Source organism: Aptenodytes patagonicus, chromosome 3 (genome assembly GCF_965638725.1).
Source record: "Aptenodytes patagonicus chromosome 3, bAptPat1.pri.cur, whole genome shotgun sequence".
NCBI lineage: Eukaryota > Metazoa > Chordata > Aves > Sphenisciformes > Spheniscidae > Aptenodytes > Aptenodytes patagonicus.
In genome coordinates, this window is record NC_134951.1 from 76,933,817 (window position 1) to 76,947,933 (window position 14,117).

The 14,117-nt window shown below is 42.8% G+C and overlaps 1 protein-coding gene across 7 annotated transcripts in view; it reads right to left on the minus strand.

The window, feature by feature from the left end:
- Positions 1-225: 225 nt before the first annotated feature.
- GRM1 (glutamate metabotropic receptor 1) overlaps positions 226-14,117 on the minus strand; it is a 209,592-nt gene continuing 195,700 nt past the window's right edge. For 3 of the 7 annotated variants that reach the window (XM_076333899.1, XM_076333901.1, XM_076333900.1), the window contains exon 9: positions 226-3,991. In XM_076333899.1, coding sequence (XP_076190014.1) covers positions 3,154-3,991 — 838 coding nt within the window. In that variant the 3' untranslated portion in view covers positions 226-3,153. The remainder of the gene's footprint in view (positions 3,992-14,117) is intronic. The other 4 variants (XM_076333906.1, XM_076333903.1, XM_076333902.1 and 1 more) reach the window with 3 other exon arrangements.

Below are 14,117 nucleotides of genomic sequence, written 5' to 3' on the forward strand. Positions count from 1 at the left end.
TTTTATTAGGAAGCTAAAAAGCTGGGGTTTGTTTTCTAAACAAAAATCCTCCAACTCTCCACCATCTCACCTACATGCCACAATCTAATCAATACCTACCTCCATTTGAGCATCCCACCATCTCTCACACATGATGCTGAAAAGCCCTAGAACAATTAATTACTATACATGGCTATTTTCTACTTAGGAAGCAAAAATTAACAATCTTGGCATTCTATTTTTAAATAATAAATAGAAAATATTTATTTTACAGCATTTTCAAGATCATTTTGACAAAAAGGCAGTTTTCATCAAGCATTTGACAGACCAAAAGAAAGAACTTTTACAGGAAGCTTATAGCTCATACAACTACATACACAAGGTGAGTTCTTGCTCTTTAGATATATTTACGTATGTGTATGTTTCCAGTTTTAACAATTACAAACTAAAAGCTAATATACTGAATTTCAAGAAAACTCCTACTTATGATATAATTACATTGCAGGAATAAAATCAGTGCTTAATATGTTCAAACCAGACAGATATGAAAACAATATAGTACCTTGCCACATTGCTGCCGCCCCATCTATATGAATCTGTTATGTTTCTTTTTCTTATCTATCTCATTTCTTCAAAGACCGGCTTCCTAGTACTAGCTCTGTGCTACTGATAATGTATGTTTTTGGAAACAGCACAACAAATCTTATATGAAGATTATAAGAAGATAGAATTCATTGCCAGTGCGGTGAGCAGCAAAGAAAATATGGCATTTTTCTAATTTCTTTAATGAGCAATCAGCATTACTCATTTAACAACAAAAAATATCCCCATAAAAGCCCCAAGCAGACAAAAAGCAACCAACTGACCCTCAGGTGTCTTTAGTTCATTATAGAACATCAATCTACCGACAAAGATATAACCGTGTCTTTGGGCAAAGTCATTTCATGCTTTCTACATCAGGACGATGATAGCAATTGGCCACTAGTCATACTGAAAGGAGCAAGCATCGTGAAAAGAGATGAGGAAAAAAGGCTCTATCTGGTTTTGAGCACCAGCCAAACCTTCCAGTACCGCTACTATATAATTAGATCAAAACAATGAGATTTGGATCTTCAGAGAAGAATTGATGACTGGCAGCAGGACTTCTTAAAATTCAAGTGAAAAGAAAGAAGTGTAGAAATATGCTGAATTCAGAAAAACTCTGATAGAATATTCACAAGAAGCATGGTTAAAATCAGGTTTTGCAACTATATTAGCATGAAGAGATTCCTTAAAAATATCTTTGGAAATAAAGTGTAGAACTGTGGGACAGATCCTCAGCTAAATTCAACAGCACAATCAAAGTTCATAGCAGCTGAAATCCTGTCCTGTATATGTATAATGCGCACATTTATAAATAAGGTAATAATAAGTATAACTAAGTTCAAGCCACAGCAATTAGACCTGAACTTTGAACATGCCAGCCATTAGGGAGCTTTGGATTAGGCCCATCTCTAGGAAACACATAAAGGATAGAGGAGGAGGAATGAATGACTACAGCTGCTTAGGAGTGACCTTTAAGATACAAGACTGTATATTAAATAGAAGAAGTGAAAGCGTATGGAAAGAACACGCAACTAAGCATCATAAAGAGATTAAAAGACCTGTTTATAACAAACCCTGGGAATTTATGCACACATTAAGCACTGATGAAATTTCCTGTCCGGACATGATTTTATTTTAAATTATCTGAAGCAACAAAATGGTTTAATTACTTTTCCCATCTCGCCTTTATACTGGCATGTGCAAGATTTCTAAACCACACTTTTTTCTTTTTGTGTTTTCTTTTTTTTGTTAACCACATTTGCTGCAAATGTAAAATAACAAGTTCTCAATGCACTGGTTATTAATGCCATATGTCTACTTCATAAAATATCTGCAAAATAAAGCACCCTATTATAAGGGTAACAACTGTCTCAGCTTGTATATGAAAAAAGATGTGTTAGCACAGCATACAAACCTCCAAAGATCTATCGAATATTTGTAACAATGCGATATAAAACATGATTTAAACATAAAAATATTCATAGTATATATGACAATCTTCCAGTGGTAGTTATTGGACATTACGCTTCACACATACTGTACACACACATACAGAAACACAAACGTACGCTCACTCTCTTGCTTCGAGACTGACTCTATAACCCCCAGTATGGAATTGCCTTTCTTTCAGAGTAATAGTTGTTGCTCTATGTATACAGCTATTTTCCAATGTATTTCATTCCAAAGAAACACAAAGGAATGATGTAATCACATGGCAAATATGTTGTATTGTGAAAAGTTAGTCAATAAATATTGTTCTGCTACAGGAAATGTTGTGTAACAGTTTAGCCACATGGTTTGCAATCTTATACAAAAGGGCAGTTTTTCTAAGTCCTTATCATATTACAAGTACTACAGCAAGGGCTTTCTTCAGAAACCTCTCAAGTCTTAACTTGATCATATTTCTTGCTCTGTTCACAATCAGCGTTAAAAAAAGCCCAGATCCCCCAAAAAGCAGCCTAGTATGAAGAACAAATTGTTCAGACAGAAGTCAGTAAGAGCCACGTGCTTTCACATTATCTCAGCTCCTCTCCCCCAAACACATTACGCAGTTATACCACCTATAGAAACCAGGAAAAAAATATTTATGCAGATATGCCTCAGATACAAGTAGCTTCATTCCTCCTCAACGCACTCTGCCCTTCCCGCTCCTGGGTGTGTTGCTTCCATAGCAGACAGACAGCAGTCATGAGATGTGCTAATGACTTCTCCAGGTCACACTTCCCAGAGTCCTTTTCAAGCATTGCCAAGAGAGGGTGTGACTAAGTGTGAATATTATTTTTCCTCTGTGTTTATTCATTTTTTTGCTATAGAAGTTGTCTCTTGGATTTGTGCTTTGTTATGGTTTCCTATCATTTTCTCAAAGTACGATATTTTTATTTTTAACAGCTAGAGAATTTTGAGCCCTCAGAATGTTTTTTTTTTTCTTTTTCTTTCCTTTTATTTATTTAAGTGCAGGATGAAGTTTTTGCTCTGTCATATATGACTTTGTTCTCTGCTCTCTCTCCCCCCAGCCCTGGGAGACTTGTTTCCCCAGGACCTCCCAGCGGGCAGCTGCCAAAGTCCTTCTCGTCTTGCCTCTTGAAGCGTCTACAGGGTGGACGAGCTTTGCTTATAATCCCTCAGGATGACAGAGGCATAGGTCACATCTGGGGGGGTGCAGAGCACCGACTCCGAGACGGGGGAGCTGGGCACGGAGCTGCCAGAAGCCACCGAATCCCGGAAAGGGGACGGGGGCGTCAGCGCCGGAGAGTCTTCCAGAGTCAGTTTGCTGGTTGCTGGCTCCTCGTCCTCCTCCTCTGGGTTCTTCTCGTAGACGTATCCCTGAATGAGCTTCAGCTTCTCACTTTCTGCTTCCTCAGCTGGGGGAGACAGGGGCTCCTCGCTGAAGGTGGCCACCTGGAGAGGCGGCAGGGGCGGCTGCTGCGGCGGGGGGGGCTGGTAGGGGGGCCGCACGCCGTTCCCCAAGCCGGGCGCGGGGAGGATGGCATTGAAGTCGGGGATGCCGGTGGCAAATTTGTTGACCACTCCTTGCAGCTGGTCCATGAGAGACCGCGGCTGCAAGGGCAGGGTCTTGGGGGGCTGCTCGGGCAAGAAGAGGTGGGTGTCCTCCGCTGTGGCCTGCAGCGGGGGGGTCGTCGCCACCCGCCTGTGCACCACCATGGAGGGGCTGCCGGGCTGGTTGTGGCGAACGGGCTCTCTATCTTCTTCCTCCACCACATTGTACAGAGTCTTACTGCTGATGTCGGTAAAGGTCAGGCTCTTGCTTTGGCCGTGGTAGCTTTTAGTGAGGGGTTTGATCACCGCTGTCTGATTGCACCCTGTCTCCTGGCTCTTCACATGCACTGAGAGTCTGTGCCACATGTGTTCCCCCTTGGGAGCTTGTCTTCCACCTGGTTCAGACCATGACACAGACTTTCCATTAGAACTATGAATAAAATAAAGATGGGTTTATTTGCATTTACATTACGCAGACACAGGCAGTATAACAAACAAGCCTACAAAAACACTGATTGCTTTGCCTCATTAATAAGCCTTCCCCCTCCAGTTCTCCGTGTCCTCCCAGAAATACTACAGAAGAAAACAACAGTGTCTTTTAACAGCAGTAATTACTGCGATTTTCATCCAAAAGCAATTACTCCCTGCTGGTTACGCACCCCACAGGCACCCTGGTAAGCCTAGCCTGCAGGAAGGGCTCTGGGAGGGCTGGGGGTGTTTTGAGCACTCTAGCTATGTCATTTTGTACCTTGCAGGGGGAAGAGAAAAATGGGGAAAAAAGTCACAGGAAGAGCTTTAATTAAGCCTGCTTTATAGCTTATAGGAAATATTTCCAAACTGTTGGAAGAAAACAACCCACAGCCTTAGCCTTTAGCACGCTGGGTAGAGAGAGGAATTGTTACTAACTGCTCCTTTCCTTTTTATTTCCTGGCCCCCCTTTGCACTTAGGAACAGATTAGCTATTACAGAAATGAAGGACTCGCAGGGTCTCCATCAGGTAGGAGGCAAACGCACTTCTTCCCGTGCGACTATTATTTACAAACCAGGATAAAATACTGGGATTGAAAACAGTTGGTTTGTGTGGGTGGAGGAACAAGCAGAGACATGATCACGGGGAGTCGAACCCTCCAGCATGAGGGCTGGATCCCATCAGAACACTGGGATGTTTGGCTGAGTGAGAACCTGAGGGCCAGGTCTGTCCCTGAGGAATTGTAGTGGGTTTTTTGCATTTTCCTGTACCTTTGCAAGGAGCAGCACTCAAAGCAGAGTGATATCTCATTAGCAGCTGGTGGGACAGGGACCTGAGTGGTGCTTTAGAGGACCAACCAATTGTTTAATTGCAGGTCAGGTCGTAGAGATCATTTACAGATTGTAATATACATCACCTGGGTGGAAACCAGAGACTGGAGAGAAATTCTGAGATGATTTATGCGAAGCAGCCTTATCTCAGGGTTTCTTCCCTCAGGGGGCAGAAGTAAACAAAGGATTACATTTCAGACCCTGTGACTGCAGTGCAGGTGGGAGGCAATCTGGGTGGGAGGCTGGCACAGCAGCGTTGTCTCCTGCTACGGCACACACCAGGGCAGATCGCTTCCCTTACATACAGCCTGCAATATTGTTCTGAGTATTTTGCTTTTCTTTGCTCAGACTCCTGCGCTTCTCTTTTTCAGGGAGTAAATAATTAGCAGTTGAATTTTGAAAAAAATATATTGACTAACTTTGTGATAGCTGGAAGAAACTGGTGCAACACCGATAATGTTGTAAATCTGGCAAAACGGAAAAGAAATGTACATGACAATGTGGCACTTTTCTGCTGAGCAGTAAATATTCCTGGAGAAAAAAAGAATTTGAAATGGATCCAAGCTGGGAAGTTCATCTCCAACTCCAGACTCCAAACGCTGGACCTGTGACTCTCCACCTCTGTGGGAACTGGCTCACAAGAACAGGCCAATCTAAAACATTCGTAACTTCCCCCAAGCATGTAGTTGGTAGGCCCTGGAGCTGTTTAGATTTAGAGCTTTAACCTAGAGGGGAAAAAGAAAGCCAAGTTCCCAGCTGAAGAATGAAACCTCTGTATTATAGTGATCAATTAAAAGATAAAAATGAAGGTTTAGAAGCATTTCCGTTTTGATCAAAATGAGCTGTGGTATGGCAATTTTTTGAAGTGCTATAGAGATAAGCAAATGAATGTAACTGTTGGGCGTGAAAGATTTTTAAAGTAATATTTTAACATACCAAGATCTACAAACTCTTCACACAGAAACACATTTTGACTGCTTTGACTTCAAAACAAGTCTCTTGTAGAGAGGAAAATAAGTCAAGTGCTCTCATATTATATTTTGCTGATGCTATAGCTTACAAATACTGCAAAGGGCTTTTCTGAAAAAAACATGATGATTATCTGCTGTCTCTTATGCTAAGTCCACTTCTGCATCATTTACTTCTTCATATCTAGCTCTGGTGTGTCATCTCACTTTTGAATCCCTCCTCACACCATCTGTTTAGTCTCTATCTCATTTTGTTCCCAAGATTTCGTATTTTACATCAAAGGCAAGCACTGCTATTTTAAGGAACTCACTACCTCTGTCTTCAGATCTTCCTCCTATTCAGTTCAATTTCCTCCCCCTCACTCTCAAATTCTGTTCTTCTGACTTCTTCCTTCTGTAGCACTCTCCATAGTGTACTTAATTGAGTCAACGGCCGTACTTAAATCAAACTGCGCTGGGACTGCAATACCCAAACGTGAACAAACCGCTTAATCAGGATTTGTCTGTTACCGACTTGCTCTGTGCGGAAAGCTGGTGCCGCCGAAGTGCCTTGCCTCCGCTTGCCAGGCCTCGCTGCTCATGACTCCGATGGCCTTGTGACAAATAGCTTTAGAGCCGCAGTGGCTCTCCGTGGGGTGAATCTGGTGATTTCCACCAGGAGATCTCTCTTTTCTGTTATTGTCCTCCTCAGTCTCTCTTTCCTCGCTGTGTCTGTGCACCGTTAGCCTGTTAATGAGTCATGTTTGAGACGGAGTCACAAGACTGTCATAGAAATACCTGGGCTCTGTCTTGCTGGACAGCTGGCAGGGAGTCATGCCGAGATTGACACGTTCAGGCAGAATTAAGAATTAACATGCAAGAAAAACGTTTGTTATCTTGGAACAAAGACCAGCTATCTTGAATGGCATTAATTGACATTTAGACAAAAAGCAAAGATGGGGCTGGAAAAGCTCAGACCTGAACTAGGCCCTGGTGAGATAGGAGTCAACTCACTTGTGCAAAGCAGTGATGACAATCCTGACTGTATGTGGGATGCATGGTCACCATTCGCTAAGTGATTGTCACCTTCTTTTTTGAAGGAAGCATCTGTGGGAGAAGGTGAAGACCAAAATAATCTGTCTGGTATAATGGGAGAAGGGATGATTTTTCCACATGAAGGCAGGAGAGGGCAGCAAGCCAGATCACAGTTGGGGTATTGAAAACGTGGTGTTCAATTGCACAGTGACGAGGTGGGACTAACTGGTGTTTTCTTGTTTTTATCAATAGGACCATTACCCATTTCATGTCCATTATGTATTTATTTGCCTTTCCTAACTTTCTCTTTCCTTTATACAATTTCCCGTAAGATTTAGACTTCACACTTACTGCCTAGAACTGAACTCCTTGGAGTCTCAAGGGTGTGTAAGATCCTTCACTTTCTGCAAATTTCTTTACTGAAAGAGTGGTTAAACATTGGAACAGGCTGCCCAGGGAAGTGGTTGAGTCACCATCCCTGGCCGTACTTCAAAGACGTGTAGATGAGGCGCTTAGGGACATGGTTTAGTGGTCATGGTGGTGTTGGGTTGACGGTTGGACTCGATGATCTTAGAGGTCTTTTCCAACCTTAATGATTCTATGATCTATGATCTTAAGGTTTGTAGTTGTGTATACCCAGTGCAACACTCCAAGTACTATTTCTTCAAGTCCTTGCATCTAGCCTAAAAGTTCAGACAGGTTCTTGGATATCCTATCAACACGTAAGATGTGCTTGCTTTTGCTTTATAGGCAAGGACATATACATTGAATTTAGCTGCTGTTTCTCAATTTTCACCACAGCTTTGTCTAGGTTTTTCATATTTTGGGGGAATAGACATGAGTATATTTCTTGTGTGAATTTTTATTAGTTCCATGAGCAGATCTGTCGCTATTTTTGATAACTCAAAGTGTTGTTTTTAATACATGCATTGATCTTTACAACGTACAATCTGCATGACTCTGGGGCAGTCATTTTCAGATACTCTTAGCTGATGATTCTAGACACTAAACAAACCAGAAAACAACTTCAGACCTTAATAGTTACTTGCAGGAAGTCTTTAAAAGAACTGATGTACCCAAATCTGAGACTGTGGTCCAAAATACCCCTGCCCAGCCATTTCTTACCCGAGGACATGCCTACATCTTGTTAGATGGCTCACTGTTCACTGTTCCTTACCTCCAGCTGCCCAAAATCCCGCTCCTGCTTGTGACTAGGACTGCCCCAGTCTCAAGTCCAGTCACAGGCCAAGAACAGAGCCCTGCTCCTGCTGGTGCCTGGGGGATCTGACCGTGTTGGCTTCCTTGGAGCCATATTGAGTCTGAGCACCTCACACAGGTGGTTCCCCCCGACACAGCAGGGTCCTGAAGATGTCTTACTTTAGACATTAGATAGCAAAGGTTTCTTTACATCTTAGAGGCTGAATGCTCCCGAGGTAGAAGATGATTGCCCCATTTCTGAGAGCCAGTGGTCTAATATAATCTAGTCTGTGCAACTCTGATCTTCTCACCAGCAAAGCTATAGCCTGAGACCCAGAGCATAGAGAATCAGATAAACTTTCAGTCATGTGTGCTTGAACCTTTGTCTTTTTTGCCTTGAACATTTTATGCATAACAATTGATACTACATGAAATGGTTAAACAGAGTGATATTCCCAGGGTGCTCTGATGAGGTTAACTTTAGGAACAGGCATATTGGGAAATGGCTCCTCATCTGATCTAGGGCTTGTTACTGCCAGAATGAAACAGCTGGAGATGCAGTCAGGCAAAGAGCTTGATAAAGAGCCCTTCCAGTTAAAAAGGAAGGGACATTCCTTGATCTGGATTGTGTGAATTTTTATTAGTTCCTTGAGTTCATCCCCTATTTGATGCCTTTAGGATGCCAGAGTTGTGGTCTGTTATCTTTTCCAAGTGGCCATGAGCTGAGGGAGCATCTTAAGCTTGCTGAGATGAGGGATACAGTCATTTGGGCCAGGCCTGGTGGTGTTAGACAAGGTTCAGGGCACAGGTTTATGATATAAGGCTGTTGTTTTTTTTAAAGCAGCAATGACAATTAACCAGTGAAAGAGGTTCTAGGAGAAGTGATACATGTTCCCTTTCTTTCATTGTCAGACTGATGCTTTGGCCAAACCTACCTCCTTGTAGTCACTATATTAACTGAAATGCCACAGACAGTAGGAAGCATTGGGATAACCTAGTGGTCCCTTCCGTGAAGCTAAAATTTTAGGAATGAACATTAAATACAACCTGAGAAGGGGCTATCAACTCTGTCAACAAAAATTAGGTCCAAAACAAACCCTGAACTATCTTATCAGCAACCAGACGAGGTCGGTGTCAGGTACTGCCCAGTCAACAAATGACGCTCCCACCTTCACAGAGCCGGGCACCGTTACAGGCCACCTGACAACTGTGCTCCAGAAAGCAGCATGCGCAGGGCTGTCCCTGCACACTTACACAGAGATGGCCAGCCTTCAGAGACAGCGGGGAAGCAGAGCAAAGGAAAGGCCCCATCCAAAAGCTGTGCATTGGACAAAACATTTCTCAGCCCAAACAGCAACTGCTGATGGATGCCCTCCTAGGGAAGCCAGCAGAGGAGTTTCTGCCCTGCCCACAGAAAGGCAGTTAGCCATCCACAAGCTTCCCCCAACCCTGCAATCATGTAAGAAGTGGTAATGAGCCTGAGCAAAGCTGTGTCCCACTGCAGCCTCACCGTTCCCAGGACCCGAGCTAACAAGCTTAAAATTCAAGGCTAGTACCTGCACTGCAGCACATTGCAGGAGCTTTGCTGGTATCCCCAAGGTCTATTCCATTATTGTCTTCATTTCAGTAAGGCTGCTGGGGCATGAAATTTGATTAAGGGAGTGAACTGGTTTTAATCCAGAGTAGTGACACCTCCTTATGCCAAACAGGACCCTCCTCTCGGAGCTGCAGCAGTCAGCCCTGCCACTCATTAGCAGAGCAAGCCACGCTGGTTAGCATGTTCCTGCATGCCTAATTTTTGGAGCATTGCTTCTGGGGACTCATCTCTTTTACTAACCCAGGTTTAACCTCTCTGTGACTCACCCAAGAGTGAGGGAGCCATCACTGACTACAGTCCCTATCTGGTGTATACTCATTTTTTTTGCCTGATAAGCATCAGTTATTATCATCTAAAAGAAAAAAAGAATCACAAACCAGTTTCAGCCTTAGTCCATTTACACTGTAATCTCTATCTCAGTGATAAGAAGACCTTACAACAGTTCTCACAATGTGACTCCAATGCTTTCTGTGGTGCTGTATAATTAGAGCAAAGTTTAACCTCCCACTGCTGTTTCTGGAAATTGAGATTACTGAACTAACTTTTCCTTGCTGCTCCCCTCCCTTTTTTTTAGGACAAAATTGCCTTGGGCATGGGACACAATGTTCTATGTAAATTAGAGACCTGCTTTAAATGTATGATGAAAACTGCTACACAAAATACAGGAAAACATAACGCTGCCAGGCTGTCTCACAGGGGCAGAACCTGATAAGACTTGGGGTTGTTGTGGGTGAGCCCAAGCCTAGAGCCACCTTTCCAACCCTCCATCTTGCCACTGGCTTATGTCAACTAAATCTGACCTAGTTATTTCCTTCATTAGTTATTCTGCTGCAAAAGTTAAACATTACTTTGATCTGAGCTACACATAGGCTTTCTAATGTACATCGACCCTACTGATAACTGATTTTTTGCTGATTTTTTTCTTTTTTTCAATTGAAATGTTAATATTATACAGACTGTAGCGTGGATGCAGTAGCTATGTCTAGCCTGAATATGCTGTGACGTGATCCTGGTTCCCATCCACAGGGTCCCCAGGTTGGGGTCAGACCCCCGGGGCAGGACCAGAGGGTGCCAGATCTGACTGACTACTAATTATAGTTACTAGTATTAATTTTTAGTCTCATCTGAAATATAGAAGCTATGTCACATTTCAGTCATCCATCTAATTATTAGTGAAGAAACTTTTGGCTCACGAGTGTGTTTTGTTATAACAAACTGATTAAAAACAAGTTACTACAAATAATTTGGAGAAATATATTTGCAGAGTTTGCAAACTGCTTGTGATCTGTTGGCTTTGACATTATGAAAGTGTCCTCAAAAGTGCAAAGCAGTGTCGCAGCTCGCAAACTCTTCATTAAGTATTTTGAAAAAAATACCAAATAGCTACTAATGTGTTGCTTGGAGAAAACAACTCGTTCCAATAGATAATACAGGATAATAAACAGTTTGTCCCAAATAGCAGGAAAATTCTTCCAGTGTTCAAGAAAAGAAGATCAGAAACCTGCAAATCAAAGTGAAATTAAAAAGTGCTCTTACTAGTGAAAAGATTTTGAATCTGTTTATTTTCTGGTCATTAATAAGCAAACCCCACCAAATATTCAGAATTAATACATCCTACTGGATCACCGTTGTAATTTTTTTAAGGATTTTAAAGTTAGTGCACAGAAAAAGCGTGGTGTAAATCATCATAGATCCTCTGATATCAATGGAGAAGCACATTTGTGTTACCCGAAGATGTCTCTCATGCTGCACATTTGAATAAATGTATATGACAGTGCAGCCAATGACAATACCTGAACCGAAGCATTTATTCAGACAGGCTCGAAAAGGAGCACAGCTAATAGAACCTGAAAACTGAAAATTACTGTGTGTTGAGCAAAGGGACCTGGAAAGCTTAGGAACACGGGAAGAAAATGATAGAATGAAATTAATTTAGGAAGAGTGCAGGTGGGTGCAACTAAGACAAAATAGCAGGTAGGGCTGGAAGGCTGTGAAGATCAACAACCTTCAAAAAACATTGCATCACAAGAAACACCATCAAAACAGATCTCGAGCTGCTGTTGAACAAGAAACACTAATTAATGACTTTTGAATATAATAAAGCCACGAAAATAGTCCATGAATTCTGTGTTTCCCACTCAAAAGCACCACACCATGGTACAGAGATTAGAAGGTCTTTCCTATGAATGCAGTTTAACAGTAATTAAGACAGTCGGAGGTTTGTCCTTGCTTTCTGTAATCCTCTGTGGTTCTGACGGAAAATGATTTGGGGCACCACATTTTTACCAGAAATATATTGACAAACTGGAAGCTGTATACAGAGCAGCAACAAAAAAAGCATCGGGGACAGAGAAGAGAGTGTGTGAGAGAAAGCTAAAATAGTTGAATATATTCAGTTTGATTTCAAACATTTGAAAGGCATTAGCACCCAGGCTGGAAGGTATTTCACATAGCATATAGATGCAACTGAGCCCCCTAGATGAAATTACAAAAGGGAAAAATTATACTGAAAATCCAGACTATTTCCTAGTCAATAGCTGTATCAGAGCAGGAATAAATTCCTAATGAACTGGTAAAAGCCTGTTGCTCTGGATGTTTGCTGCCAAAAAGTGTGCAGCCCTTGCAGAGGTAGCAGTCACTGAGGTCTTTCTCCCACTGTAACTTGTCAGATTCTCTGCTATACTTGAGAATTAAATAAACTCCCAACAGTTTAAACAGTGCTCGAAGAGCCATCAGACTTGCCTTAACATGCCAGCATTTTGAGTGCAAACTTAACCCAGTTGCCACAGGAAGCTTAGTCATGAGGCCCCTCGCGTGTAATATACAGCTCTCCCTAATGCGCTGTAGTAGATAAAGCAGCTAGGAAAGCCTGTGGGTTTTCTGGGCGTATCTGGAAGTTTCCATGGTAACAAATGTGCAGCTTCAGAAGAAAAGAGCCCTGAAACTCAAAGCTGATGTTTCTGAGTTTTTTAATACGATAATAAATCTTTATTATTCTATATTTTCATGTTTCTGCATTTCTGGCCATCTCCAGGATCACACGGAGAACGGAGATCAACATTAGCACAATAACTGATGCTAAGTATTGTGTATATCAAAACACAAGAGCGTTTCCAGTCCCTACACCTCTTTGCTTGTAACTGGAAGGTGAGGGAAACCATGGCACCTGTGGTGATTTCTAGCATCTTGGGGTAGCAAAGCAGGGCTTCCTCAGGAAAATCCAGACTCGCAAACTGCTGCAGTTCTGGTGACTGAGACTCAGGCATGAGGCCAGGCGGTGCTGATGGGCATCTGGTGATATGACGGACACATGCCTACTGCTCAGCCTGGGCTGCGTGGCCACAGGGAGCTCAGGCAGTCGGTTGCTGATGGAGGACGTGCCCTTCCCCTGACTGCAGTGCAGTGCTGCCAGGCCTCTGAAAGCATCAGCCCTGGCTGGAGGGAGCGGGAAGCCTATGGAGGGGCAGGGCCGGGGGCAGAAGCCAAAATAACAAGCTTCATGCTCAGCAGGTTTGAAAAGCTCCACTGCTTTTTAAAGCCTTTCTTATCTGTGCAGCTGCCACAAGCATTTGAAGTCCCATCGGATGGTTGGAGTCCCACCAGAGGTGTTTTTCAGGAGCTCATGTGGATGAGGATTTTTTTTTTCCAAACTGAAAAAAAAATCCCAAGCATTGTCATGCAAAAAGCAGGAGGTTCAGCCTTCCCTGTGCTCAGGAGTTTTACAGCTTGTGCCCATGCTTTTTAAATATAATCCGTTGTTGCATTCGCCTTTCTTTGCCTCCTACTGGTATGCCTGTGTTGGACTCCCATTTCATCATCAGTCTTTCCAGACAGACAATTGGTGATCTGTGCCCTGGGAATCTGCAAGCACTTGCTCCAGATCAGAAAAGAAGGGCATATTGTTGTCGGACTGGAAGCTAACAACAAAATGCTTGTACTGCTCCTTACACTGGCTTTGTAAAGTTTGCCTTTAAGGGTGGCAAATCTGGTTGCTGCACAGGCCCTGTAAAACCATCACTACCGCTCCAAATATATGATGCATCATACGTATTTCTTCTGATCTGCAAATCAGAGGGGCAGATTTGATTGAATTAACATCATTGCTACCTGTCCACAAATAGCATAGACTGTCAGAGGCATATACAGAGCTAGAATGCTTTGTCGCTGATTAGAGGAGCTGAACAGCATCTCTGGCTGTACAGAGGCAGTGCTGCTCAAAATACCGTGTCAGTGGATCACAGGCAGCTTTCCACCTAGTCGCTGCACAACCTTCCCTGGGGCAGGGAGCAGGACTGTTTCACATCTGCAGTTTATCAGATGGAAATGAGCATAAATCTGTCCTGGAAGAAATTAGGTGAGGCCCTTCTGTTTCTGCAACAGCTAGCATGTTTTCTCCACCGGGTTTGTGTTTGCTCAGAGAGGGCAGCGTTTGCACTTCTTGTTTCTGAAGAGCCGAACTTTGCTATTGTTCACTGAATGGA